The following is a 27,007-nucleotide window of genomic DNA, read 5'->3' as shown; positions in this document are numbered from 1 at the left end:
TTCCTGGGGTATTCCCGGGAATGCCTTCTTAAAGCTATATGCGCTCAGAACTAAAATCAGTGGAGTTTCACAGACCCCTTCTTCTGGTTGTTTAGTTTTTAAGGGGTGAACAGATATATGAGGAACTTAGGCATGTTATAAAATGGTTATAAGATGTCAAACCTACCTTTGGAACAGAAACCCACACCATGGAGCCCCCTTTATGTTCTGGTTTGAGTGGGGTTCCCCTAGAATATGCTAGATGTCTTCATTTTCATTGAGAAATGTGTCGTAGAGTTTCTTCTTGAAATAGCACAAAGTGTAAAATTGTGATTAAGCTCTGTTTCTCCCTTGGAAAAGCCTGAATGATGCCTAGGCTTTCAAAAGAAACCTGTTGAAAAGATCTGGGCTTGCATCTTAAGCTAGCTTGATCGTTTGCTAAATTTAGGGCTTCACAGTCATCCTTCCTCTGTAAAACAGCTTTGAGTTTGGAAGAGATCCAAAAGCATCACAGCTTCGGAAAGGGCAGAGCCCAAAGACCCTACTTTGAAGAAACCTCTGTGACCAGCTACAGGCGGGGTTGACAGCTAATGTTTGTTGAGAACCTGTTACGTCCCAAATGTTGTACTGAGGACTTGATGTGTGTTAACTCATTTAACTTCGATAGCCTCCCACCATTGTACAGAGGAGGAAGCGAGGTTAGGAATCCATTTTGTTTGGCATCTACAGAGACTGGTGGAAAAACTGCTTCTTTGCAATTTTTGTTTGTGATTCCATTTTATACGAAGTTTGGTATATTTCAATTCCTGTAGTAAAATTTCCCTCTAAACACTCAGACTGCTTCGTGTTGGTCGACAGTGAGAGTGTGCCCCTGATGGTCAGATATGGAAGTGAACAGACAGTGGTCTAACCAGACAGAACCCTAGGAGATTGCAGAGAATTGGGGCTGACATGGTAGAACCCTGGAGGGATGAAGTTATGGCCATCATCTTTTTTTTTTTTTTATTTGACAGAAATCACAACTAGGCAGAGAGGCAGGCAGAGAGAGAGGAGGAAGCAGGCTCCCTGCGGAGCAGAGAGCCGGACGTGGGGCTCGATCCCAGGACCCTGGGATCATGACCTGAGCCGAAGGCAGAGGCTTTAACCCACTGAGCCACCCAGGGGACCCTATGGCCATCATCTTAATCCAGTTTCGCTATCTGCCAGTGACTCGGTATTAATTCAGGACAGTAAGTCCATCCATTAAAAATGAAATACTTAAAAACCACAGAAGCATTGGAAAAGGGATTTTTTAAGTGTGTTGGTGAAAACCATATCAAAAAGAGATGATTGTTGTGAAGTAATCTTGCAGATCATAATGGATTTAAATAGTCATGGAATTCTAGTACTTTAATTAGTTGAAACCAGTCCCACCCTTATTTAATAGAAAGTGAGTCCCAAAGAAATTGAGCGCTATGAAGCTTCATGATTAGTTAGTAAATGATACAGACACAGAGTTCCAGGAACTTCACTCCTATGTTTAGAGACCTGGCAGCCTTGACTGCAGTTATAGCTAGAGCATTAGGTAAAAACAATGCAAAGAAGAGGATCCATTCATTCAGCAGGCACTCATTGAGTAGAGTTTATCGTGGAGTATACAGAAGATGAACCCGATCTTTGCCTTTAGGAAATCAAGTTGATTTTAAACTAAAGTTAAGAAATGATCTGGTGGAAAGCCATCATAGGCTATGGACTGAAGCTGACACCATGAGGGTGATCGTGGCTCCATCAGTACTTTTGGTCAGAGGAAGTCCACTCGAATTAAGAGTTAGTGGTTCTCTTAGTTAAGGTAAGCTAACTGCTGTAAGAGATCATCCCAAGATCTCCGTGGCTTACCACTCTAAAGGCTGACTTTTTTCCTCCTGATACACGACCAGTGTGGATCAGTGGTTGGGGCTGTGCTCTACCCAGTCATTCAGGGATCTCAGACTCCTTCCATGTAGGGGCTGTTCTTCCCTTGGCCCTAGCAGCTCTCCGTGCATTTTCTGCATCCAGCTAGCAGGTGAGGGAAGAGTGAATAGGATGATTTTATGGGAGGTTTCATTGGACCAGGCCTGGAAGGGGTGTACATCACTTCTGCCCACAGTTCATTGTCTAGAACGCAGTCGCAGGCTACCACTCACTGCCCAGGAGGCCAGAAGTGTTAGCTGTGTGCACAAGAGGAGAGGAAAAACTCCAAGGTAACCGATCATCTGGAAGCCTTCTTCTTTGTACATATAAGTGATTTTATTATAGGCTGTCCTTAAATGGCATGTTTCCTATGGTTGGTTTCCATAGGAGTCGAATTTCCATTGAGGAAAGCAGAGTCCTTTCTAAAGACCCTTTGTTGTTGTCGTTGCTGCTTTTCCCCTTTCACTGATTCTACCTTTGATGTATGAGATTTTCCAAACCCTCTAGAAGGATAGCCTAAAGCCAACTCTCACTAAACAAGTACCTATAATTAAACTAAGGTATTATTACCACAGAAGTAGAAAGTGCATAATTACATTATAGAGGAAACTTGCTCTTTCCACTTCTCTGGAATTATAAACATTGTGTACAGCTGGAGCCAGGAGGTGGTTGCCATAACAACCATGGAAAAGCTAAAAATAGCCCCTTTCATACTGTATTGCTTAAGGTGGAATTATGACATGTACGGTGTTTTAGGGCAAGCAGTCCTCTTTCATGTGGGAAATGTTTGCAAACTTGCTTCAGCAAAGCATGATTCGTATAATGTATTTGGATTGCCAGTTCTAATTATATGTCTGACCCCTCTGTTCCAGGATTCTTTTCTGACATAGAACTGTGTTTCGATACATTTCTCAGTCTTCTGGAGAGTGTGCTGGAGAATTGTCCGTACCAATTTCAATGTTATATTTAAGCTTTAAAAAAAATAAAATAAAAAAATAATGACCCTCCAGGAGTTCCCTTATGGGCTCCTTGATAAGAAATGGAAATAGGAAGCATCATCATGGAGTCTTTTCTGCACAATCTTCCTTATCTGCCATCAAACTCTGTATACAGTTAGCTGCCCGCATCAGAGTTGACCCTGTGTTCCAGCCCTCCCTGGGAGCACTTAAATCTCCCCGTCTCCTTCCCCAGCATCACGGGGCAGCTCGGACGTTTCCGAGGAAGGTGGAGATCAGTGACTTATTCAAAGGAGACCTATCACTTCCTCTATGACAATAGTATTTTTACAGAGCTGTGGACAAGGATACTGCAGCAGTCTGACAGAATAGTGGGGGCATTTATGGGAAAATAAAGACCTGACAATTTTTTTCCCTGGGTGACAATTAAGGGGAGCGTTAGGATAGGGTTTCTTTCCACAGGTCTGCGGGAATGCTACCAGAGAGCAGAGCTATACGAAGCTATAAATACGAGATACTGAATTTTATAGGGTTGGATGAGTTTGACGTTTGGCTTGTAAAAGGGCTAATAATTGAAAAGAATATGTTTCTACGAAAAGGCGCTTTCTTATCAGCAATGGTGTCTTCTGCTTTGTTTTTGCAGTATTTTAGTTCTGGTAGATCCTCGGTAATTTGTACCACTGAGACACCATCGTGTGGCTGTTAGCAAGGAAGCGGTGTGATGAATTAAGAATGTTCTATCACAGAAAATATGACTTGACTTGTTTATTTGGATATTTGTCATAACAGGCTGGGAAGTGTGCCGAAGTAAGAGCAACACGAGTCTTCATTATGGAACTTGGGCACATATTGTTAATGTACCTTCCGATCTTAGAATTGTTCCCCAAGTCCCCAGAAAATGAGAGATTAACTAAGGTTCGGTTTTCTGTTTGTTTTCGTGTGCAATTAAGCGCAGCCCATTTTGTCCTCCCGCTTGATATAACAGAGCTGTCGTGAGTCTGGCTCTGCCATGGAAACTGGTTTGACGTCACTAATTCTGCTTAGATGGAGGGATGGAGGATTAGAGCCAGACAAAGTAGTTGATTTTAAAGACGAGTCCTTTGTGCCTCGCAGTCCCAAATGTTCACCCCATCCCTGCGTGGAGAATAGATACTGTATACAGTACAAGGATTAAGAGCTCTACCAGCGTGTTGTTTATGATTCACACAAAACTAAGTTGAATATTATTATCCTTGGAGAGAAAGAGCATTCTGTGCTGTTGTGTGTGTGGGTGTGGGAGGAAGGTTTTTGCTAGACAAATTCGTGAGCTGCTTGTTGGCACAGAGTTTTCACGGAAGGGGTGTTTCTTTGCTGTCATTATGATACAATTGTAAATGCTCTCCTTTTATTTCCTCAGGTCTAGTGCGTTCTTGCTTTAGACTTCATTGGTCTTGAGTCTGTTTAATGTAGCCTAGACTGCAGATACTTTGTTTGAATAACGTCCTCTCAAATTCTGACTTTTCACTAACAACCAACTCTTAGCTCCCAGACATTTTAACTGGGGTAGAGTATTTGAGAAACGAAGATCTTAGTTGCGTCAAGGGGTAAACAATTAAAGGAGCGTACGTGCATAATTGTGATGTATTTGATTATTGGTCTTTATTTTTGAAAATGGGAAAGAAGTTTTTATTGTCTCTAAATAAATTTTTTCTGTATTGAAATCATTGCTTTGGTGAGTGAAGTTTAAAGAGTGTGTTTTGTTTTGGTAAGATCAGGATTTCATTTTTAAAATGCATTTCAGGGACACCTGGGTGGCTCAGTTGGTTAAGCAACTGCCTTCGGCTCAGGTCATGATCCTGGAGACCAGGAATAAATGCCCTTGATAACGTTAAACTTTAATTTTGGAAGACTTGTAATTGCATTTCATGTGTGAGGAATGAAATTAAAAATGTTAAGATTTTTGTCCAAGGGCACATGTAACCGCCTGCCAATCTGAGTATAGCGGAGCACATGATCCAGCTGACAAAACCAGCAGCGCTATGCTCCAGCTTCCATGAAGCACGATCATCTACAACTCCTCTAAACTAGCTTTTTTTCTTCATTTGCTCCAAACAATTGAGGCCATGGCAATTCCTGGTTACACCAGAAGAGGTTAAAATAAAATGCTAACCTAAAGCCACAGGAGTGCTTAAGGCTCAGACAGGGGTACAGCTTGTCAGGATTTGAGGTTACTTCTCAGAAAGCATTCTGTGTTGCGGAAGATACCATAGCTCTCTCCTCTTTCCTGTGATTGAGGTCTGCTCTGAGCTTAAAAGTGACACCTTGTAATAGATCATAAATACACTTCTCTCTCTGTCTTTTACAGGTTTGTTGAGATATATTTCACATACCATACAATCCATCCATTAAAGTGTACAATTTGGTGGTTTCTAGCGTGTTCACAGAGCTGTGCAACCATCCCCACAATCTAACTTGAGAACATTTTCAACACCCTAAGAAGATAGGGATATTTTAAACATCGTTAATTAGTACTCTCTTAAAGGTCTCCAGTAACAAAAGTTGCCTTTTAGTCCACTTTGATCAGAGGAGTTTCTCACAAATAGACAAAATCAAAATCTTAAATACTTATTCCTAATTACTAGTTTTTGCCTTAGAGTGATTGGGTTCTAACTCCTGATAGGCACTCTTACTCCCTTCCAGTATTTAAAAACAAAAGGCTTTTGGGGCGCCTGGGTGGCTCAGTTGGTTAAACCTCTGCCTTCAGCTCAGGTCATGATCTCAGAGTCCTGGGATCAAGCCCCACATTGGGGGGGTCTCTGCTCAGCAGGGAGCCTGCTTCCCCCTTTCTCTCTGCCTACCTCTGCCTGCTTGTGATCTCTCTCTGTCAAATAAATAAGTAAAATCTTAAAAAAAAAAAAAGGCTCTTTTTGTCTCTGAGATACAAGCAAAACATGCAAGAATCATATATCAGTGCATAGACTAAATATTTCCAGCTTTCTTTAAAACCTCAATATAATACTTTTAAATTTGGCATTTGATTTCAGTGACCAAAATATGAGTGGATTTCACTGTTTGGGAACATGTGTATTACTAAAGACTTGGGTTCAAAAATAAAAACACAAGACAACAACTTGTTTCCAGGGACACAGTAAGCTAAGAGTCCAGACTTCGTTTGATGGTTGACGTGGCATCTCGCCTAGGGGCTGGCAGATGGACTCGGTGACCTTTGGGGTATTTCTTTTCAGATTTATGTCTAAAATAACGTAGATTCCATTTAATCATGTTTCTTTTATTATTTTGCATAAAATATAGTCCTTTTTTAAAAAGTACTGAAAAAAAATAGGTATTGGGGGAGGTAAATTCGGAAGAACAAGGGGAAGCTGAGCAGAAGGAAAGGAGCCTCACCTGGAGGACAGGAGATGGGTAGGGTTTGCTTGAAGTAGATGAAGGGCACTGACACCCCACCCACTACCCTGAGAAGAATGGATTTGTTGGGGGAAGAGTGGCTCTTAATTCTGTTGAAAATTCCTAAAACCCTAATTCTAAACTTTACCCAAACTGGATGTACTTGCTGGCAACTGGTGTATTTACAGCATTGCTTTCCTCCAATTATTGTTTATTTATTAGTAAAATTAGTAATTCCTGGTAACTTTCTGACTTGGACCTTTCAGTAGTCTCTAGAAGTTACAGTAGAAATTGAGCTTTGCCGTTGGGCAAAGAATATGGTTTGATCTCCTATAGAGTTGCATAATTTTATAGTCAACTCTTTGTTTTGTAACCGAGTAGCTACAGCCTAGAGGAAGAAGCAGGGCAGAACATAACCATTCACTTATCACTGGGAGGTTTTATTAAGCACCTGTTACATGCTCAGGACTGTACAGGGGTGTTGGAGGGAAAGTGTAAGGTAAGGGCTATGATGTGTAGAAACTTAGGGTTTTGTTGAGGGAGAAAAACATTTATACATATGCAATGATTAAATACTACAGCAAGGTAGTATGTGCTGGCAGGCCAGGATCATGAGAGTGTTTCTAAGAGCAAGGATTCTTGGTGATGTGGCCAGAGAAAACCTCTGACAGGAGAGAATTGGAGGAGATTGTTGCTCCGATCTGGTCATGCCCTGGATTATTAAAGCAGAAATGAGCTAATCACAGACAAGAGCTATTTTTAGTTGATTGAGTTATGCCTCATTCACTGACCAAGGATATCATGTGCTATGAAAGGCAAGGGGAGATGTCTGTTAGAAAAACAGCTATATTCTGTTTAAAATAATTCTATGTCACGAACTGTAATTTACAAGCCATTGTGTCTATGATTTCATTCGGTTTACTTGTGCATTTTCCTTTTCAGATCTAAAGGGGCAATTCTCAACCTCTCCTCTGCCAGTGGTATAGCCCCAGTTCCACTGTTGGCCATCTACTCTGCAACCAAGGTGAACAATTTTTTAGTCAGTCATGTCAGGCTAAGAATGACAAGAAATAACCATAGAGGCTTCTTGGAGTTCTCTTCTTGGCTGTTTTCAAATGGACTGGGAAGGAAAGGAATGAGGCACTAAGAGCTCAGATTCACAGATGCTTTATTCTCCTGGCAGTCAGCTGGTTTTAAAACTGATACAGGTGTACCTCGGAGTTACCATAGGCTTGGTCCCAGACCCTCACAATAGCGTGACTATCACAATAAAGCAAGGCCAATGAGTGGTTTTGTTTTCCAGGGTATAAAAAAGTTACGGTTACACTAGGATCTGTGTAAAAAAAAAAGTTATGTTTACACTACACTGTAATCTATTAAGTGTGCAATAGCATTATGTCTCGAAAAGCAATGTACCTATTTTAATTAAAAAATACTTTATTGCTAAAATATGCTGTCCTCTGAGCCTTCAACATGTGGTAATCACCGAACACAGATCACCATAACAAATATAATAATAACAAAAAACTTAAAATATTACGAGAATTGCCAAAACATGACGCAGAGACAAGAAGTGAGCATTTCTGTTGGAAAAACGGTGTCAATAGACTTGCCTGACGCAGGGTTGCCACAAACCTTCCACTTTGTAAAGAACACAGTCTGTGTGATGTGCAGTAAGGCGAAATACAAGGAAACAAGGTATGCCTGATTTTGTGCTTTCCGTGGAGAGCTGGCCTAGGCCAGTCAGCTCTGTTGATCAGAACATGTCAATGATGGCGGATTTGGCTCATGAATGAGTCAGCTTCATCATCCAGCAAAAGTTTCAACTCTGCAGAGCTAAGTGGAAGAATTTGCCACCAGTCAGGGGATAAATACACATAGTAGGTACAAGACAGCCCGGGTCAGAGTGTGAGTATTTTACATTATTCAGAATTCATAGATATTTATGTCACTTCTGGAGTGAGACAAGGATTTTCTAGAACTCTCTGTAAGATGTCATAATTCTATGCAATATCACCATTCACCTCTTCACATTACTAGGAGGAAAAATTATTTAGAATCCATTTCCGGTTGCCTGCAGGTCCACGGTGTCTTCTTACCCGTTGCTGAGGCATAGGACACATCTCTGAAATGAAAGTGACCATTGAGATGCTGAAATTAAACAAGCTTTTAGGGGAAAATGAGCAAAGTATTGTAAGAACTTGCGATATGTCAGAGAAAGAAAAGAGCAAGATGTTTGCCTTCTTTTTCACTTGGCTCCATATCCACTGGAAAAACGTGAACAGTGACTACTGTTTTGAAAAAGCAAGGCACCACGCCCCCTCCTGCCATCTTCTTGTTTTCTGTATCTCTGAAATATACAGAAGGTGGGTTTAAGATGAACACCATGTTTCTTGAAGTGATTTTTAGACCCAAGCTTCTCACCGTGTTCTGCTCTGTGGGCAGAAGACTATGATTAATTGGGACCCCAGCAGAGTCATTATTGATACAGTATTTTAAGCCTGAGGTGGAGTCCATATTTGAAAAATGGGACATTATATTTTACAAATAGATTTAAAAGTATACTATCAGAAGAAGATGGGCTGTCACATTCATCCCTACACTTCTTGGATCTTTCCATCCCCAAGGAGCAAGAGGATGCTTGCTCTTTTCTTTACTGACAACAAAATCCCTATAGAGGAGAGTTGAACAGAATTCATATTGTGTTTCTGTTTGAATGGCAAGTGGGGAGGAGGAACCGGAGCCTTTGTTATATAATAAAACATTTCTTCCTGGAAAGTAATTTTCTGAAAAAAAAGGAGAGATAAGACCCTTTGCTGGTTAAGTCAAGATTATATTTGGTAAGAGAATACTTAATTTAGTGGCAGATAAAAACAACTTGAGGTTTTGAGGGTTTTGTTTGTTTTTTTTTTTAAGGTCTCTTCTGCATTTGAAATAAGAAGAATGATTAGGAACTCAGTGTTAAATGGTTAGTTTGTTATTTGTGTTGCCATGACTACTGATCAGGCCGATTGATGTAATGTGTGTGTTTCCTTCTCACTCCCACCCCATCCCAGGCTTTTGTGGATTTCTTCTCTCAGTGCCTCCATGAGGAATATAAGAGCAAGGGCATCTTTGTGCAGGTGAGTGGGGTTGGTCTCAGTTGCCGATCCCTGTTTTTGTGTGGTTTCCACAGCAACTGTTGCCGTCTTGGCAACGAAAGAAAATCACATTCCTAAAGAAGTGAGTGTGACGTTAGCACACCATTAAAGACATGATTTCTTTTTCTTTTATGCACTTAAGTCTAGATTTAAAAAATTATCCCCTAGAATTCTGAAGTAGGGATACTTAAAGTAGGACTAAGTGCATGGTTTTATTTCTTAACAGCTTTATTTTGAGAAAATTGGGACTGTCAGTATCTCTTAGCTGCCAGGTGTGAAAGGTGTGCTGTGACTCCATTCCCAAAGCCGCAGGGTAAGCATCACAGGGGCAGGCGGAGAGCTGCGTAAAGCCCTCTCTTTCCAGAGCAAGGCTATGACTCTGGGGTGGTAGCGAGTTTTCATTTTTTTTTTTTTTTAATTGTGGTAAAAATACCTAACAGAAAACACCACTTAAATCACTTTTCAACATTGAGTTCAGTGGCATTAAGTATATTCACACTGTTGCGCTACCATCAGCACCATCCATCTCCAGAACTTTCTCATCTGCCCAAACTGAAACACTGTGTCTATTAAAGTAACTCCTCACTTCCCCCTCTCCCAGCCCTGGACACGCTCCATTCTACTTTCTTTTTTTTTTTTTTTTAAGATCTTTATTTTTGCGCATCAAGTTTTTTTTTTTTTTTTTTTTTTTTTTTTTTTTTACGATTTATTTATTTGACAGAGGGAGATCAGGAGTAAGCAGAGAGGCAGGCAGAGAGAGAGGAGGAAGCAGGCTCCCCGCTGAACAGAGCCCAATGTGGGGCTCGATCCCAGGACCCTGAGATCATGACCTGAGCTGAAGGCAGAGGCTTAACCCACTGAGCCACTCAGGTGCCCCTCCATTCTACTTTCTGTGGCTCTGAACCTGACTACTCGAGGGACCTCACGTGGGTGGAATCCCCAGTCTTGGTCTCTTGTGGCTGCTCATTGCACTTCGTGTAACATCTTCAAGGTTCGCCCATGTTGTTGGCTGTGTCGCACTTCCCTTTTGCTTGAAGGCTGAATGGAATTCCCTCGTATATATACGCCACATTGTGTTTCTTCATTCATCTGCTGTTGGACATTGGGTTGCTTTCACCTTTTGGCTGCTGTGTTGCTATGAACATGAGGTGTATACCTATCTTTTTGAGACTGCTTTCAGTTCTTTTGGACAAGTGCCCAGAAGTGGAGTTGCTGGATCAGGTGGCAATTATTTACGTGTGTGTATGTCTCTGTGTGTGTGTGTGTGTGTGTGTGTGTGTGTGTGTGTGTGTGTGTGTTTGTGTGTATGTGTATCTTTTCTTTGAACTGCCTTACTTTTTCTTTAGAAGCTTACCTATTTTGTATTCCCACAACATATCAGGATTCCAACTTTTCCATATCCTTACCAATACCTATTATTTTGTTGTGTTTTTGTTTTTAAATAATAGCTGCCCTAATGGGTAGGAGGTGGCCTGTCATTGTGGTTTTGATTTGCGTCTCCCTCATTTGTGATGCTAAACACCTCTTCAGTGCCCTTTCAGCTGGTTATTGGTCATTTTGTATCTTCTTTGGAGAAATGTGATCTGCTGCCCTTTTTTACTTGGGTCCTTAGCTCTTTATTGTTGAATTGTGGGAGTTCTTTATATATTCTGGATATTAACCCTTTATCAGATATATGATTTGCAAATATTTTCTCTTGCTCTGTGGGTTGCCTTTTCATTCTGTGGATTGTGCCCTTGGATGCACAGAAGTTTCTAATTTGAATGTAGTCAGTTTATCTATTTTTCCTTTCGTCGCCTGTGCTTTTGGTGTCCTATGCAGCAAATCAATGCCTAATCGAATGTTGTGAAGCTCTCTCCATTTTCTTTCAGGAGTTTTATGGTTTTAGCTTTTACATTTAGGCCTTTGATCCATTTTGACTTAATCTTTGTAGAGACCTTGTCTTTTATTATGTAGCTAACAGACACAATGCTGTGAAAGTATAATACCAAATATGAGAGGGAGCAAATGTAGGGGGTTTTATGACTATCTGTCTCAAAGCAGCTCTCCTGTTCAACACAAAGAAATAATGGCTCACGGCGTTTCCCTGCTTAGGCACATTTTTAATAGTATCTTAGGAGAAGTTGCAATGCACATCCCCTTCCTACTCCCACCCACGACCTGCCCCCACTTCTCCACACACCCCATTGTTCATCATGGCTCTCATTATTGCGAGCCTCGTATTTCGATTTTTGTGCCCTGAAGCCCCAGATGATCAGTCATCGTAATAGCTAATGTTTGAAAGGTTACTTTCCACGCACAGTGCTAAGTACTTTATATGTATCCATTTATTTCATTTTTATCTCATAATGACTTCATAAGGTGGTGCGATTATCATCTTTATAAATTTATGGAAATCGGGGTTAGAGAGGTTAAGCCACTTGTCCATGTTGAACCAGGCCTCAAATCCAAGGCCATTTGGCAACAAAGCCTTTGTTTTTAATCACTGGGCTCCTAACTTGAGGCCTTTAGGGCAGCGTTGAACACATTGCAGCCATCTGTGCTCGGGCAGTTACGGACTCAGTTCCATTTCCTCCCTTGTATCTTTGGATGGTCAAGGTGGCCCGAAGTGTTGTCTGGATCTAGCTTCCAAGCCATTATATCTTATGGGCGGAGACCACAGCTAAGTCATCCACAGTGAGATGGCGGGGTAGGGAAGGGAAGAGTAAGGTCAGTGTGTCCTCATCTTCCAGGGCCACCTAGAGTCTGCTTCCTGAGTTCTCGCCCCTGCGGTCCTTAAATATCATAGTCTTTTGATGTTCTTCTGATTTGCAGCCTCCCATTAATACACAGCGTATGTCGGGGGAGAAAGACATTCAAGAATCCTGAATTTTACACTGAACTACCACACTCCCCCTTCTTCCCCTGACCCTGTCATTTCAGTGCTAGTAGCTGAAGTCTGCCATGTGGAACATGGTGTATTTCGGTGACAAGGAGCTGGTAAAGCACACGTGGAATGTAGGGTGTCACGTGCCACACAGTGTCGTACCATTTCCTCATTCTGAGGAATCTGTTGTAATCAAGTTATTAATTTCATAATTTTTAAACACCTGCTGAGACTCAGTAGGATCTCACCGATCTGTCAGCGGGTGACCTTCAGGCAGCATGGCCAGAAGCTGCCAGTGGCTGAATGACAAAAGGGAGTAGTACACTCTCTGAAATTTCTGAATTTCTCTGAAATTCTCTGAATAGATGAGACCGTCTCCTCCCTCATTCCCACAGCTTATTTCCCTCAAAGATCTTTTCTCCATATTCTCTGCCTATTAGCCTGGCGTGATTAGAAGCTACTCCAAAAACAGTAACAGTTTGTTTTTTGAAATGTGTAACTTTGATAAACTTGTTTTTCCCCAGTAATGAATTCTCAATTATGTAATTTCATTGATCATTGTCTTCCTTCAGCATGCATTCATTTGAGGTTTAAATGTAGCGTGAATTTGGCAAAAAAGAAATAAAAGCTCACATGTTTGTGAAGGAAAGTACAGCTGTCGTTTCTGTGTGAACGTACCAGAATGCTGAAGTAGAATAGAATGTCATACTAGTTCTGACCAAAGGGACAGAAATAGCTGGTCCAAATAAAGCTTAGAGTTAAAAATTATTGGTCTTTCTTTGGTGGTGGTTTATGTCTGCCTGTTTTTTGGACCTGAAGTTATTTACTGGCAATTTTTTTTTTTCCACTCCACCCCACATACTGTATCCCAGAAGGTCTTGCTAGAATCCAAGTCAGGTAATGTTGCTTTCCTGCATAGTCCTCCAGCGGCTGCCTGCGGGGTTTGAGATTGAATTCTGACTCCACAAGGCCATCGCCTCTCTTTCATCATCCCTCCCTGCGTCCAGCCAGAGTGGGCCTGTGGTGTCCAACACATACTCCGCTCTCGGCAGACTGGCTCCTCGACTGGCACACCTTTCTCCTCTTCTCCCCACTCCTCGTCTCCCCATCCCATTCACGCCAGAGCCGATGACCCCTGTCCGTCTTTCAAGGCTCAGACCACACTTTACCTGCCCTGGGAAACCGAATCTCAGCTATATGATATGTCTTTCCTTCTCTCCTCTTTCTGCTTACGGACCTCGGCCTGATACTCTCTGGCTCCCCTGCCTTCCCCCACTTCATTATATCCTTGAGATCTGGATTTTTTTTTTTTTAATCTTGTTTGTGTCTGTGGTTGCTAGTGGCACATGTAATTTGGGGCACACTAGGGACCTGCCTATAGCTTGGTATCAGAGAAGACTCTGGTTGTGCATGGCCCTGCTTTGCAGTACACAGACATTCATTTTAAAGGCCCTTTGAGCTGCTTCTCCTGTTCCCATAGGCCTCCGGTCTTGAATTTTTAACCTCTGTTTCTAGAGGACTTCCAGGCTAACACTGTGTTACCACATTTCAGTTTCTTCTAATCCTTGGAAGGAAAGCTATCATTTTTCGGTCTCCCTCCATGTGAATGTATATCAGATTGCTCTTTGGGGAGAGAAAGAGAGTATTTTTTTTTTGAATTTAGGTTGTTTTATATTAATTTTTCTTAATATTTTTCCTTTGCTTTTCCCTTTCCATCTTTCCCTCAACTTCTTTCCTATAATTTTGTGAGGATATTTAAAATTTCCTTCATGGATTCAGATTTGCCATGAAATAAGCGTTGTGTGGAAATGCAAATGACAGCAATGAAAAAAAAGGTGAATTTTGGACCTGATAAATTCTGTCCATTGGGTTTGAATTGAGAGTAAGAAGTTCTTTCTTGAGTAAGCCTTATCAAAAGTGTGCTTTTGGTATGTTGGTGAGGACTCTTTCTTCTCTTTACTGCCTTATAATTAAAGCCTAGTCAGAATTATGCTTAACATATTCAAAGGGCAAAATCATAAGTGAACCAACTGGCTAGTGGGTGGCCCCCGTCCAGGCTCCTTCTGTATGCCAGGTACCAACTAGCCATGAATATAGTTGAAAAAGTATAAGAAGGAGCTAAGACTAAGCCAACTTCCTGAATCATACTTCTTGAACTCTTACTCTGTGAAACCTTCACAAGCTGCCTTGGTTTTTTGTTTTGTTTTTAAAAAATTTTATTTATTTATTTGACAGAGAGAGATCACAAGTAGGGAGAGAGGCAAGCAGAGAGAGAAGGGGAAGCAGGCTCCCCGCTGAAGCTGCCTTGTTTTTTAAAAATGTCTTATTTGGAAGTAATTTCAAATCTACAGAAAAGCTGTAAGAATAAGAATAATACAAAGAACATTCTAGACCCCTCTACCCAGATTCACTTAATGTTACGTAACTTACTCCATTTGCTTTATTACTGAAAGGTAAATTGCATACATCATGGTTCTTTACCTCTAAATACTTCAGTGTGCACTGCCAAAGAATAAGGATATTCTCTTATATAACCACAACACACTTATCAACTTCAGAGTTAACATTGACATCATATTTTTATCTAATTTACCATCTGTGTTCTAGTTTTTGACTCCATAATATTCCTTATGGTATTTTTTATCCTCCAGTTAAGAATTCAGCCTAGGATCGGGTACTCCATAGCTGTCCCGTCCCTTTAGTTTACTTTAATCTGGAATAAATCCACAGCTTGTTATTGTTTTTATGACATTGACATTTTTAAAGAGCAGAGTACGTGTCCTGCTCCTTTTGATTGAACACCGCTTATTTGGGGTTTATCTGATGCTTCCTCATAGTTAACATCACGTTATGCTTTCCTGGCCAAAATGGCATGCGTGGTTTTATATCTTTCTCAGGGCATCGTATCCGGAGACACACGATAGCCCACTGCCCTTGGTTGCTGATGTTGATTTGGTTGTTTCGCTCAAGGTGCTCCCCAGTTTCTCTGCTGTAGAGTTACTGTCTTCCCCTTGCACTGCTAAGCAGTCAGTGGGAAGGCACTTTAAGACCAGGCAGATATCCTGCCTCCCTGTCAGTTTAGTGTTCCTTAGGTTTAGCATCCTGTGATGATTCCTCACCAACCTGCCTTAGGAAGAGGTTTTTGATGCTAAAGAATTCATGAAGCCCTGCTTCATGAGTGGGTAGTTGGTCAGTTCCGTGCGAGAAGTCTCGGCTTCCTCAATCCAGACCATGGTTTTATGTGGACCACATTTATCACTGGTATGCTTAGGAGCAGTGAGGAAGGGACACTGGGCTTGGTGTCAGCAAACCAAGGTTTTACTTCTGATATCACCAGTCGGTGGCCATCCGACCTACAGAAGCCGCTTCCTTACTTTGAGCCCTAGTCTCCCCTTTTGGCAAGTGGGGACAAATAATGGGACAGATGTAAGAACGTCAGAAACGGAATTGATATCCACGTGTGAAGAAGAGAGGAAAGAAACTTATATTTATTGAATATGTACAATATGCTCCATGTTTTCCACTATTTTGTTATGTGCCTTGAGATAGACCTCAACCTAGTTCCATTCTACAGCTAAGAAACAAAGAAGCAGTAGGATTGTGTCGCTTGTGTAAGGTCCGTCCAGTGTGTCAGACCACGAATGCCTGCTACTTGCCAGGTCCTTGGGCAGGCAGGGAGGCAACGAAGTGAATAAGACACCATCCTTGTCCTCAAGGCACACAAAGAAAGAAAAAACAGGTATTTGAACACATTAGAAAGATAGTAAGTCCAAAACTAGGGGTATATATCGTGAGCTGCACTTCTTCGATGCAGACAAGTTTAGAGGGTACCTGGTAGTCTGTACCCGGGGATACAGTGGCAAAAAGACGGAGAGAGATGGATGTGGTAGAAAGTTACGTTTAGTTGGGAGACAGACAGTAAACAAGTAAACAGACACATGAATTCTCATTCATGACAGTATCCAGTGAGAGCGCTATGGAGAAATTAGAGGAGGGTGATGTGTTCACGAATGTGGGGAAGTGTGGGGAATTTGCCCATCTCTGGGTTTGTAACCTGGGTTTGAATAACTCCGAAGTCTGTGTTCTTTCTGTTTCTCACGGGGGTATTTGTCTGCACCATACAGTTTTCTTCCCTGGAGCTGGGAGACCAAGTCTCTGGAAATGCTATCAACAGGGAGATCATTTGCTAACTGAAACCATCCCTTGGGGTTTAGTTTGTCTGACTCTTTACCAGAGGAGAACCCAGGTCGAGACCACGAAACCCAGAAAAGGTGGCTGTATCACCTGGCCTGCAAATGAAATGGTTTTCTCATTGTTAGCCTGAGACTGCAGAAGAGTACCACAGTTAGATGGGGACGCCCACTGGGCCCCTTCCCTTAAGTGACCGCCTTCCAGTGCTTTGGTCCTTGTGGGTGATGAGAGTTGGTAGTTTCGTTAATTCATCTAAATGTAGTTTTTAATCAGAATAAATTTAGAAAATAAATAGGACACATTGAGATGAGGGAAAAACAAAATTCAATTTTTTTTAAATGAAAGAAGATAGTCCTCTTTTATATTTTGTTAAATATTTTATAGCTTTGAATAATCATGGAGCTCTTTGGGGCTTCAAAGACCTAGGAAGCTAAATACTGAGAAGCCTTGGCTATGGATTGAAAACCAAATTCTTCGTCCATTCTTCTTGTTAATTGCCAAAGCCAATAAAAGAAGGCAATGGACTGTGTCTTTTCTTTGCTAGTGCAGATGGAATCTAAGTAGAACTATAAAGCAATATCATTCTCCCAAGAAGTAATCTATCTGCATCATAACTGCACCAACTTTGAGAACTGGCTTAAGAATAGTAACTTTAGTCCCGTTGGAGGTCATTGGACTCTGATCCTTTCCAGCCACGTGAATCTCCATGTTTGTCATTGATAACATCCACTTTGCTTGGCTCTTTACAACTGTGGTGCATCACAGGAACTAAAACCTTAAGAGATAATAATTAGAAGGTGTCGGAGTAAGTCCAGAAAGAACGACCAGGTGGTTACCTCAGGAGTCACTCTATAAATACGGCATTCTTCCACTTTTTACAAGATATAAAAATTCAGCCAAGTTTTTCTTTCTAAGTTTATTCTGGAAAATATAAACATTATAAACCTTAGAAAATACCAGAGTTCAGACCCCACACACTTTCACTGACAGTATTTTATTTAATCCTCACAATAGTACAATAAGAAGGATACAATATCCCCCAACTGCAGAGTGAAAACTTAAAGCTCAGTATTTTGGTCAAGATCAGACAACTAGTGAGCGGTCAAGTCCGCCTGATTTCAAAACTGACATTCCTCCACGTCATACCTTACTACCTCTTTCTCTCATACCCCAAATTCAGTGCACTGGGAAATCCTGTTGACTTCAGGATCCTTTAAACATATCCACTATCTGACCACTTCCTGGGACTACCACTGCTACCACTAATTTAAGCCATCGTGATCGTGTGCTCTGAATATTCTGCAGTACCTTCCTACCCAGCCTCCCTTCCTCCCATCCTTGCCTATAGTCCCCACAGTCTGCTCCCAACAGTCGGAGTGATCTCTTTAAAGCTAAATCCAGGTCATTTCACGTTTCTTCTCAAAAATTCTCCTGTGCCCTTTAATTTCTTTCAGAGTAAAATCATGAGTTCTTATGACCTACTATGTTCTGATTTTAAATATCCCACATTTTCTCATCCCCTGCTATTTTTCTGGCCTCCTTGCAGTTCCTCAAACATTTCAAACGCATGTCTGCCTCAGGACCTTTGCACTTCTGTTCTTTCATTGAAAGGGATCTTTACCAAGATAGACTTTTTGCTAGCTCTCTCCCCTCACTGAAATCTTTGCTTATATGTCACCACATCAGAGAGGCCTTTCTTGGTCACCTGCAGGAACAGCGTCTGTCACCTCTGTCCTTACTCAGGCTTATTTTTCTTTTTTCCTTTTTATCATCACCTCCCAATGTAGTATCATTTTTTACTACTTGTTTATAGTCTTTGTGCCCCACCCCCGCCCCAGATTTAAGCTGTATAAGATTAGGGACTTTGCTTTTGTTCACAAATATAGTCCACTGCTGACAACAGTGTCCTAGTAGGTGCTCAGGAAGTGTTTGTTGTTAAGTAAATGTTTTTTCATGCTTTACACAGTTTTTCCTTTTGTTATGTGAATGTTAACAAATAAATTCCACGTATTTGGAGGTAGGTCATTTGTGAGATTACCACCCAGCCAGTCTTTATCAAGGATTTTCTTTGTACAGAACATAGTACATTTTAACTCCTTCATTTGGGGCTTAGGTGTTAAGGTTTATAATGTAATGTTACTGTGGGGCCTTTGCTCAATGCCGTGTAATCAGGGATCTCTGCTCCATCAGAGTGATGAGATAAGCAAGAGCCCTTTTGTGGAAATGCTCATCTCATGGCCTGCAAGTAAAGGAACACCAGCTCCCCAAACTACGTTCTGTGTACATAGTTATGGGTCTTCTGGAGGATCTCAGATCCTGAGATGGAAGATGAACAGACACACATAAGGAGAAAAGGTTCTCTAAATGATACCTCCGCAGAGCCACAGCCTCTGCCGGAAGACTGTGTGCCGGTCACACTGGTGAACGTGATGCTCACAAAAGGCAGATCAGACATCGTGTCCAGAATTCTGTATTGTGCAAATGGCCTGGAGTCTGGTGTCCTTTGGATCCACGTTTTCCAAAGCCCGGTTGTGAGTTGTTCTGGTCATTTTTAAATTCAAGAAGGCATGTTTAGTACAGGTGACAACATGAGAGATGCTCTACCACCTGAAGTTACGATGTTCATTATCTGATCTTGAATGCCTGCCACGCAGTATTTGGTGTCCATCTTTCTTTCTTCTTTTTTTTAAGATTTTATTTATTCATTTGATAGAGATCACAAGTAGGCAGAGAGGCAGGCAGAGAGAGAGGGGGGAAGCAGGCTCCCTGCTGAGCAGAGAGCCTGATGTGGGGCTTGATCCCAGGAATCTGGGATCATGACCTGATCCGAAGGCAGAGGCTTTAACCCACTGAGCCACCAGGCACCCCGTGGTGTTCATCTTTCCAGTACAATGTGACGCTACATTACAGTAGCCTTCCTACTCTGTCAGGCCCCTTAATTGTTTTGTAAGGACCAGATTACCTAAGCAAGCTACTCACTCCAGTAGAGGAGGAAAAAAAGATGCACGTTGTTTCCAGGGATTTGTTGTTTAAAAAACACACTGGGGTGTGCCTGGGTCGCTCAGTCGGTTAGATGTCTGCCTGCAGCTCACGTAGTGATCCCAGGGTCCTGGAATCAAGGCTCCCCCTGCAAACCCCCCACCTCTGCCCAACTGCCAATCAGGCTCCCTGCTTGGCGGGGAGCCAGCTTCTCCCTCTCCCTCTGCAGCTCCCTCTGCCTGTGTGCTTACTCTCTCTCAAATAAATAAAATATTTTTTAAAAAATAAAATTTAAAAAACCGGCTGAATAAAGACAAACAACAGCTTTGCTTTCTGGCCTAATTATTTTCACATTGGGATTCCAAACTGGAAGACCAGGGCACTTGCCTGGACCTCTGATTGCGAAGGCCCAGGTTGTTTCCAGGCGGGAATCTTTATACTGGCAAAGTTTTGAGCTTAAGCAACTTGTAAAATTGTTCTGCCCAAAATACTTCCCGTAGAAGAGTGAATATGTTCCCAACCTGTTCACTGTAATGTTTCTGTGAATAGGGAGGAAAATGGATTAATTTAGTTATTGTTCATTGTGTTTTTGGTGACTTCTTTAAGGATGTACCTAGATGACACTTTGGGGTACATTTCTTTACTTTGACACATACCTTAAAATCCTCCTTTTTAAATTCTTGGCAAGTAGCTAAACCTGTGAGTTTGTCTTAGTTTAGATAGGTGATCTTGCTTAAGCTTTGGAATATCTAAAATTTTACACCATATTATATTGTTGACTTCCTGGTGTCATTAATTTTCCAGACCGCAGCAGTGGAAGGGGGCCCCGATGCAATTCTTCAGTGCCGTGCACACTGAGGAGTTCTGTTACCAAGTCACGCAGCAGATCTGTGCATCCCTCCTGTGTGCTAGGGGCTGCTCTGAGCATTGGCCATATGATGGTGAATAAGACCATGGCCACATAGAGCTGATACTCTAGAAATCACTACCGTCCAGTGATTGGGTCTAGTTTTCTGTTCATTTAGCTTTCCTCTTGCTGCTGCTCCACACATTTCTTTTTTTTTTTTTTTTAAATTTCATTTATTCATTTGACAGAAATCACAAGTAGTCAGAGAGGCAGGCAGAGAGAGGAGGGAAGCAGGCTCCCCCCTGTGCAGAGAGCCCGATGCAGGGCTCGATCCCAGAACCCTGGGATCATGACTTGAGCTGAAGGCAGAGGCTTAACCCACTGAGCCACCCACGCGCCCCGTGCTCCACACATTTCTGACACCTGAACCATACTGAACAGCTTTGCAGTTGCCCGAGGACCTCGTGCTCTCTCTCCTTTTCTTTGCTCCCACTGTTCTTGTTACCCAAAATGTTCTTCCTTTGTTTACCTGGCAAAGCCCTCCACTTTATTTAAGACTTCGCTCTAAAGTATTTCATCTTTGAATCCTTTGCATCTTCTGCTAGACCACATTAACTGCCTTGATTTTAAGCCATTGGCGGAAATAAAAAACCTTTCCAGAACAGAATTTATGTTTCTTCATTGGAGAAACACAGCTCAACTTGGGATTCCTAGGCGTGTGTCTCTTGCCTCCACTTCCGGAGCTAGGAGGTTCACTAGGCTCTCTGGATGGTTTAGCTGAATGGTGAGTGGACTTGTGGCACCATCAAGTGGTTCATCCAGGCAGTGCCACTTAATTCTTTTGCAAAGATGCTAATAGTCCAACTTATGCCATGTGTCTACAGAGAGAGGGAGGGTGATAATACCAAGATGTAATTGGAAGGTATAATTATCAGACCATCTTCATCCTGAGACACTCAGAACTTTACAGAACCCTCAGTAGGCTCGTGATCCATAGATGGAAATGGAGCTTTAAATCTTCACTTTTTTTTATAACCGGGAAACCTGAGACAGAGATGTGACACGGCTTGCTTGTGTTCCTTCATTATTCGAGATGGTGCATAAGCATATGCTTTCTTTTGCTTTGTTTGCCACTCAGCTTGGCAAACAGTTGTCTTTCCTCACCCATCGTTAGAGTCTCAGTGAACTCTTCATGTCATACTATATCCTGGCCACATGGCTTTAAAATTAAAGACCTTTTTGACAAAGTATTTTTGCTCAGTAAGTGGGGGGTTGCATGGATAGGGGTAAGTTCTCAAAAACCAAGAGTCACCTAATCACAGGTGGCCCAGGTATTGAGGTACTTGGGGGACATTAATGAACTTAGTGTGGGTTTGTGGCTGTCGGCACATAATAGAAAGATGGAGAAAGACTGTGTTTAGGCCCTTGGGCCCTTGCTTCTTACCAGGCGGGCTGGACGTTCAGCTCCCATGTTAAAGAGGGTGGATTATATTCCTTGACTCATACTTGGAGTGGGAAAAATTCAAAAACCAAAAAGCAAAAATCCCAAAGAGACATGGGAACATTCCTTCCAGCTCTTAGCAGGAAGGAAACAAACACCTCGTCTGGAACATATCTCAATTTTATTTCTATCTCTAGTAAAGTTTTTTATTTTGACCACCAGGTATTAGATCCTCTTCTTTAACAGAAACATCACTGTCTTCAATACCCTTTCCTCTCGTGCACACGCGGGAAACAGAATACATTCACTCTTTGATGAACAACCTAGCCCAACTTACTTCAAACTGCAGAAGGAACCTCTTGTGTCATGACTGAGGAACTGCTGTAGTAGGGTCTCCTCGTGTTCTATGTTGAATCCTATCCAAATGTGTCAAGCCTGAGCAATAAAGAACTTGACGCTAGTTAAGTCCTTCTGACAGGTCGTGTTCAAATCTGTCCTCCCACGCCATTCCCCTCAAGGGTCTCTCGGTTACCCAAGCTGTTTCCATGTGGTTTTAGGGTCTCCCCCAACAATGAAGAAAGAAAAAAAAAAAAAAAGGTGTGTTGGGGGAAGATCCTATCAGCAGCAAAGTTTGTAAGACTCGGACACAGTGGTAAAAAATAGGAAAGGAAGAGTAGTAGCTAAATTCTGAGAGGGGAAATGCCTATATTTTAGAGGCACCAAAGCTGATAGAACTATCTTAATGAACCACAAATTAGGAAGAAAATGAGCATTATCTCTTTGGGAGGATAAAATGTCAAAAATCATCGTGTTGGATGGTTTTGTAACAATATTCAGTTTAGTCAAGAGTGGAAAGAGTATCCTTTCCAGAACCACCACTCTCCAGGTTTGTTTACGTGCCTTCTTTTTAAAAGGTACAAAAAGGACTATTTCCGCTTATTTTTAATACTTTCTCTGTCTCAAATTGTTTCATTGATAGACTGCCGTATTACAGTTGATTTCATGCCGTCATGTTCTCTCTCAAGCGGACTTTAGATCTCACCAAAATGTTTCTATGTTTCTGCCACTAAGAGCAATAAAGCAATTCTCAGTTTGTGGTCTCACTAATCAAGAGCATGTTTTTTGTTTTTGTTCTTGTGGCGGTGGTGATGGGGTGTTGCCCTTCTAGAGTGTTCTGCCGTACTTTGTAGCTACAAAGCTGTCGAAAATCCGAAAGCCAACTCTGGATAAGCCGTCTGCGGAGACATTTGTGAAGTCTGCGCTGAAGACGGTGGGCTTGCAGTCCCGAACCACCGGATACCCGGTCCATTCTCTTATGGTATGTAGCTTTGCAGGTCTCTAATCAGCCCTTTGGTTTGGAGTTTTCTTTCCTGCTAGGTCACAAAATAGCATGTGGTGTGTTAGCATCTATACATTGTCTAGACTTATTAATGAGGCATCTGTGTTTTATTTTAAACACCCAAGAACTTGAAAATTGACCAACAAAACAATAGAATAAAACATAAGATCGGATGCTCTCAGCCCAAATTGCAGGCCTTTCATGACATATCTCCCCATTTCTCTCCCTAGGACTCAGTAATTTCAGTCGTACCTACCTGGCTGTATTTTAAAGTGACCATGAATTTTGGCAAGTCCATGCGGGCTCGCTATATGAAGAAAAACAAGAAGAACTAAGCATTGGTAACTCGCTGGGTAGCTTGGCCCAGTGTGCCGGCCTACGCGTGTTTACGGCAAGGCACCCACCCGTCTCCAAAGTCTGCGGTTGTCATTTGAGCAGTTACTAATAAGGCTAAGTGTTGTCATAATTGGGACAAAAGCAGAAGTTGTGTTCAGGAGTCCTGGACATACATTCTGAATACTGCCAGAAGTTATTTTGAAATTTAATGTAAATGTTCCTATCAAATGGACATAGAACTAATAATACTAGCAAGAACAGTGTCATGGGAAGGAATACGATTTTGGCAAATCACAGAATGACAGAGCCAGACATAATGCTTCAGTGGTTTCCTCTGGCCCAGATGGTGATGGTTCTTGTATTTTCTCTGAATTATACTTTTAAAAGTAATGGCGAGCTCCATTTTTTTTTTTTTAAACACTTGGAGGGAGTGGAGATTAATTGACTCACTTATAGGAGGACACACTGTAATAAGCATTGCTGCGAGGTTTTCTAAAAGTATGTCCCAATGTGTATATTTCTGTGGAACTTTTTGTTCTCAAAGGTAGCTAATGACGTAAAAATAATACAGGAAACATGAAGTTCCTTTTGACACATGGAGCCCACTAATAGATGCTTTCCCTAATACATATTTCTTCTCAGTTTAAATGCGTGTAAATACTGAAAGCTATATGGTATGATTTATAAAGGTAGATGGGCCAAAAATACATTGAAATGAGCAGCCACCTATCGTGCCGCTAAAACCCTGACCCAGGAGAGTGGCCAGCTTGGACCCCAGCCTCCTTTGTCTCTGCACTGCACCAGTCCCGTTCCCATGTGTGACCACAAGCTATTCCTAAAACAGTAATGATAACAGAGAAGTGACCTTAGACTTTGAAATCGATACCCTGTAGATCGCAGTCTGACTAGGTTTAATAAAAGATGATATAACCACAGTGATGACTGTAAATGTGTTTCTTTGGTGCTTGAAATTAAGGCTGTTTTTACACTGGCTTACTATAAATTAAGACTTACTTTTATCCTGCTCCATAACTTGCAGGAAATCACCAAGAGGTAATTCAATATGTGAAACACGTAACACAGAAGGTAGGTCTTTATCAAGGCTGTGGTTCCTAAGCTCTGAGTTTTAAGCACCAGGAGATTTGTTTAAAAAAAAAAAAAAAAAGTAATTGCCGTGTTTAGGTGTTGAGGTGTTTCTAGCCTTTAGTTTTGCTAGCTAAGGATGTACAACCAAAATAGAAAGATCCAAAGTACTATCTGCTCTTAGCATCATTACATAGGAGAAAAGACATTTTAGCACCCAAAAAGTAAGAACATAATCTCAGAATCATTTAAACTGACTTTTGAAATAAGATTTTGAAATTGATTTTGAAATGAAAATAAACTTAGTTTTATGAAAAACACATTGCCTTTTTCTTTCTCATTTTGTTGTTGAAATGGTGAAACCACAGTGACCTGAGCGATACTTTGTTTGCTTTCACATGTTGGCTCGTTGATTATTGTGGGTGGTAGTTTTCAGTGGAGTTGGTAGCGTGGGGAGGGATCGATGTACAGGCATAAGAAATATGTGCCCTTCCATCCAAGTTAGAAAACAGGTGCGTTCTGACCAAATCCTGTAGCAATCTCCAAACTTCTGAGCTGTAGCTTTTACTACTTCAACTTGGCATGTGTCCTCTTGTATTTGACACCCAAGACTGAAGATAATGGAATGAAACTCTGTTTCTAGGCACAGGAAAAAATTCATCGAAAGAGAACCCAGCGTACTCCAAACTTTCAAAATAGTGGAGCACAGTTTTTAGACTTAACTTTATATCAACTTGATGTTATAGTCCTATATGTGCTAGATAATGTTGGAACCCAAGAGAGTAGAGTAAAAGAGAGACTGATTCATGTAGAATCAGCTCATTTCACAACACAGTGAGCCAGATTTTAATTTCTTGTTCTTTCATTGTTTCTGGCGGTAGCATGGGGGGAACACGAGAGGAATTGTCTTGCACACATAATGACATTGCCATTCTGAGTTATCTTTGTGCCAGTCCCCATGCACTGGGAGTAAATACAGATGTTACGACTGTTCTCAATTTCCTCAAATGTGGTCCTGCCCTAAATAGATGACTTCCTTTAATTGGATCATTTATTGCATTGAAATACGACAGAACCGAACTTTATATGGGGTGAACATCAGTGGTGACTCCAGACAAATGGTGCTGATGTCATGTAGAAGAGGAGATTTATTGTGATACCTTATGAGAATGCAATAAACTTAAGTTGTACTCTTAATTTTTTAAACTCTATTGATACCAAGTTATCTGAGATTTAGGTGGTCCTGGATTCTGCCGCTTTGATCTGTAGTGACAGTGTCAGAGGAAATTGTCAAAGCTCTTTATTGAATACGTTGGAAACTAATCCAATTAAAAAATGTTTAAGGGCTCACTACTTTGTACTTTGATACTCACCTCGTGATGAAAACTATACATGTGGACAGAATTTAAATTCCCTCTTGGAATGTAATTCTTTCTGTAGAGGTTTATGGAGAGATATCTAGAAATGAAACATTGTGTCCAGCATGAACACAAACATATTAAATGAAACCATGCTAACTGGCATATTACAACTGTGCACTCTCCTTTTACCTGTGTCTGAAAAGCCAGCAAAATGGGTACTATAAATGATAATCCTAAAAGGATATAAGGCAAACTTGTCTTCCTTACTATAAAAGTTTCTAGACATAGCATTGTGTACATTTATTGAGTGCTCACCACATGCTGTTTACTCTTCTGGGAAAGAAGAAGAAACTACAGTGAAAAAGGGACCAAAGATTTTGCCTCCATAGAGCTTACTTTTGAGCTGGGGGAAGGTGAGGCAAGCAAAGGAGGGAGACATGTTAAAAAAGAAGAAAGGAAGAAAAAGTACTTCATGCTATGCAGTGAGAGGTGCAGAACTAAGCCAAGTAAGGAGGATGGGGAATCAGTGTGTGTAGGGTAGAGTGGGAGGCTTGTATACTCACAGTGGGTGTGGAGAGAGGTTTTGAATTGTTCTGGGAAGCCTTTCGGCTATGTGGGAAAAGGGCAGATCAGGCAGACCAGCCTGAGCAAAGAACCCAAGGAGAGTACATGCCTGGTATATTCCAAGAATGGTAGGAGTACATACATATTGAAGTACACACTGTGTGAAGTCTTTCCTAAAGATTTCAGAGATCTTGTTTAGTTTAGTTATGACTTTTTAGCAGGAAATCACCTTACGTTTTTGGTCATAATTCACTATCTTTGTTCAGCTGAATTCAATTTGCTGGTATTTTATTTGGAATTTTTGCATCTATATTTAGGACATTGGTTTGCAGTCTTTTTCATGTTTGTCTGGCTTTCATATCAGTATTATAACTTCATTAAATGAGCTGGGAGTTGTTGCTTATTTTACTCTGCCCTGGAAGACTAAAAGATTGGAGCAGTCTTTTTCCTTGAAGTTTATAAAACCATCTGGCCATAGTATTTATCTCTGGGAAGATTTTAAACTCCTGATGATGTTTTAATAGTAATAAGACTACTCAAGCCTTCAATTTTTTCTTGAGTCAGTTTTGGAAAAAAAAAATTCTAAGCACTGACTTATATCTTTTCCCAGCA

The 27,007-nt window shown here is 41.3% G+C and overlaps 1 protein-coding gene across 1 annotated transcript in view; it reads left to right on the top strand.

Moving 5' to 3' along the window:
- HSD17B12 (hydroxysteroid 17-beta dehydrogenase 12) overlaps positions 1–24,790 on the top strand; it is a 156,636-nt gene extending 131,846 nt beyond the window's left edge. Inside the window, exons 8-11 of the mRNA XM_046016737.1 lie at positions 7,191–7,272; positions 9,305–9,370; positions 22,881–23,030; positions 23,282–24,790. Of these exons, the coding sequence (XP_045872693.1) occupies positions 7,191–7,272; positions 9,305–9,370; positions 22,881–23,030; positions 23,282–23,386 (403 nt within the window). The 3' untranslated portion in view covers positions 23,387–24,790. The remainder of the gene's footprint in view (positions 1–7,190; positions 7,273–9,304; positions 9,371–22,880; positions 23,031–23,281) is intronic.
- The last annotated feature ends 2,217 nt before the right edge of the window (positions 24,791–27,007 follow it).

The sequence above is a fragment of the Meles meles genome, chromosome 8, assembly GCF_922984935.1.
Source record: "Meles meles chromosome 8, mMelMel3.1 paternal haplotype, whole genome shotgun sequence".
Classification (NCBI taxonomy): Eukaryota; Metazoa; Chordata; class Mammalia; order Carnivora; family Mustelidae; genus Meles; species Meles meles.
Note: the sequence above shows the minus strand (reverse complement) of the source record. Positions and strands in the feature narration are given on the sequence as shown.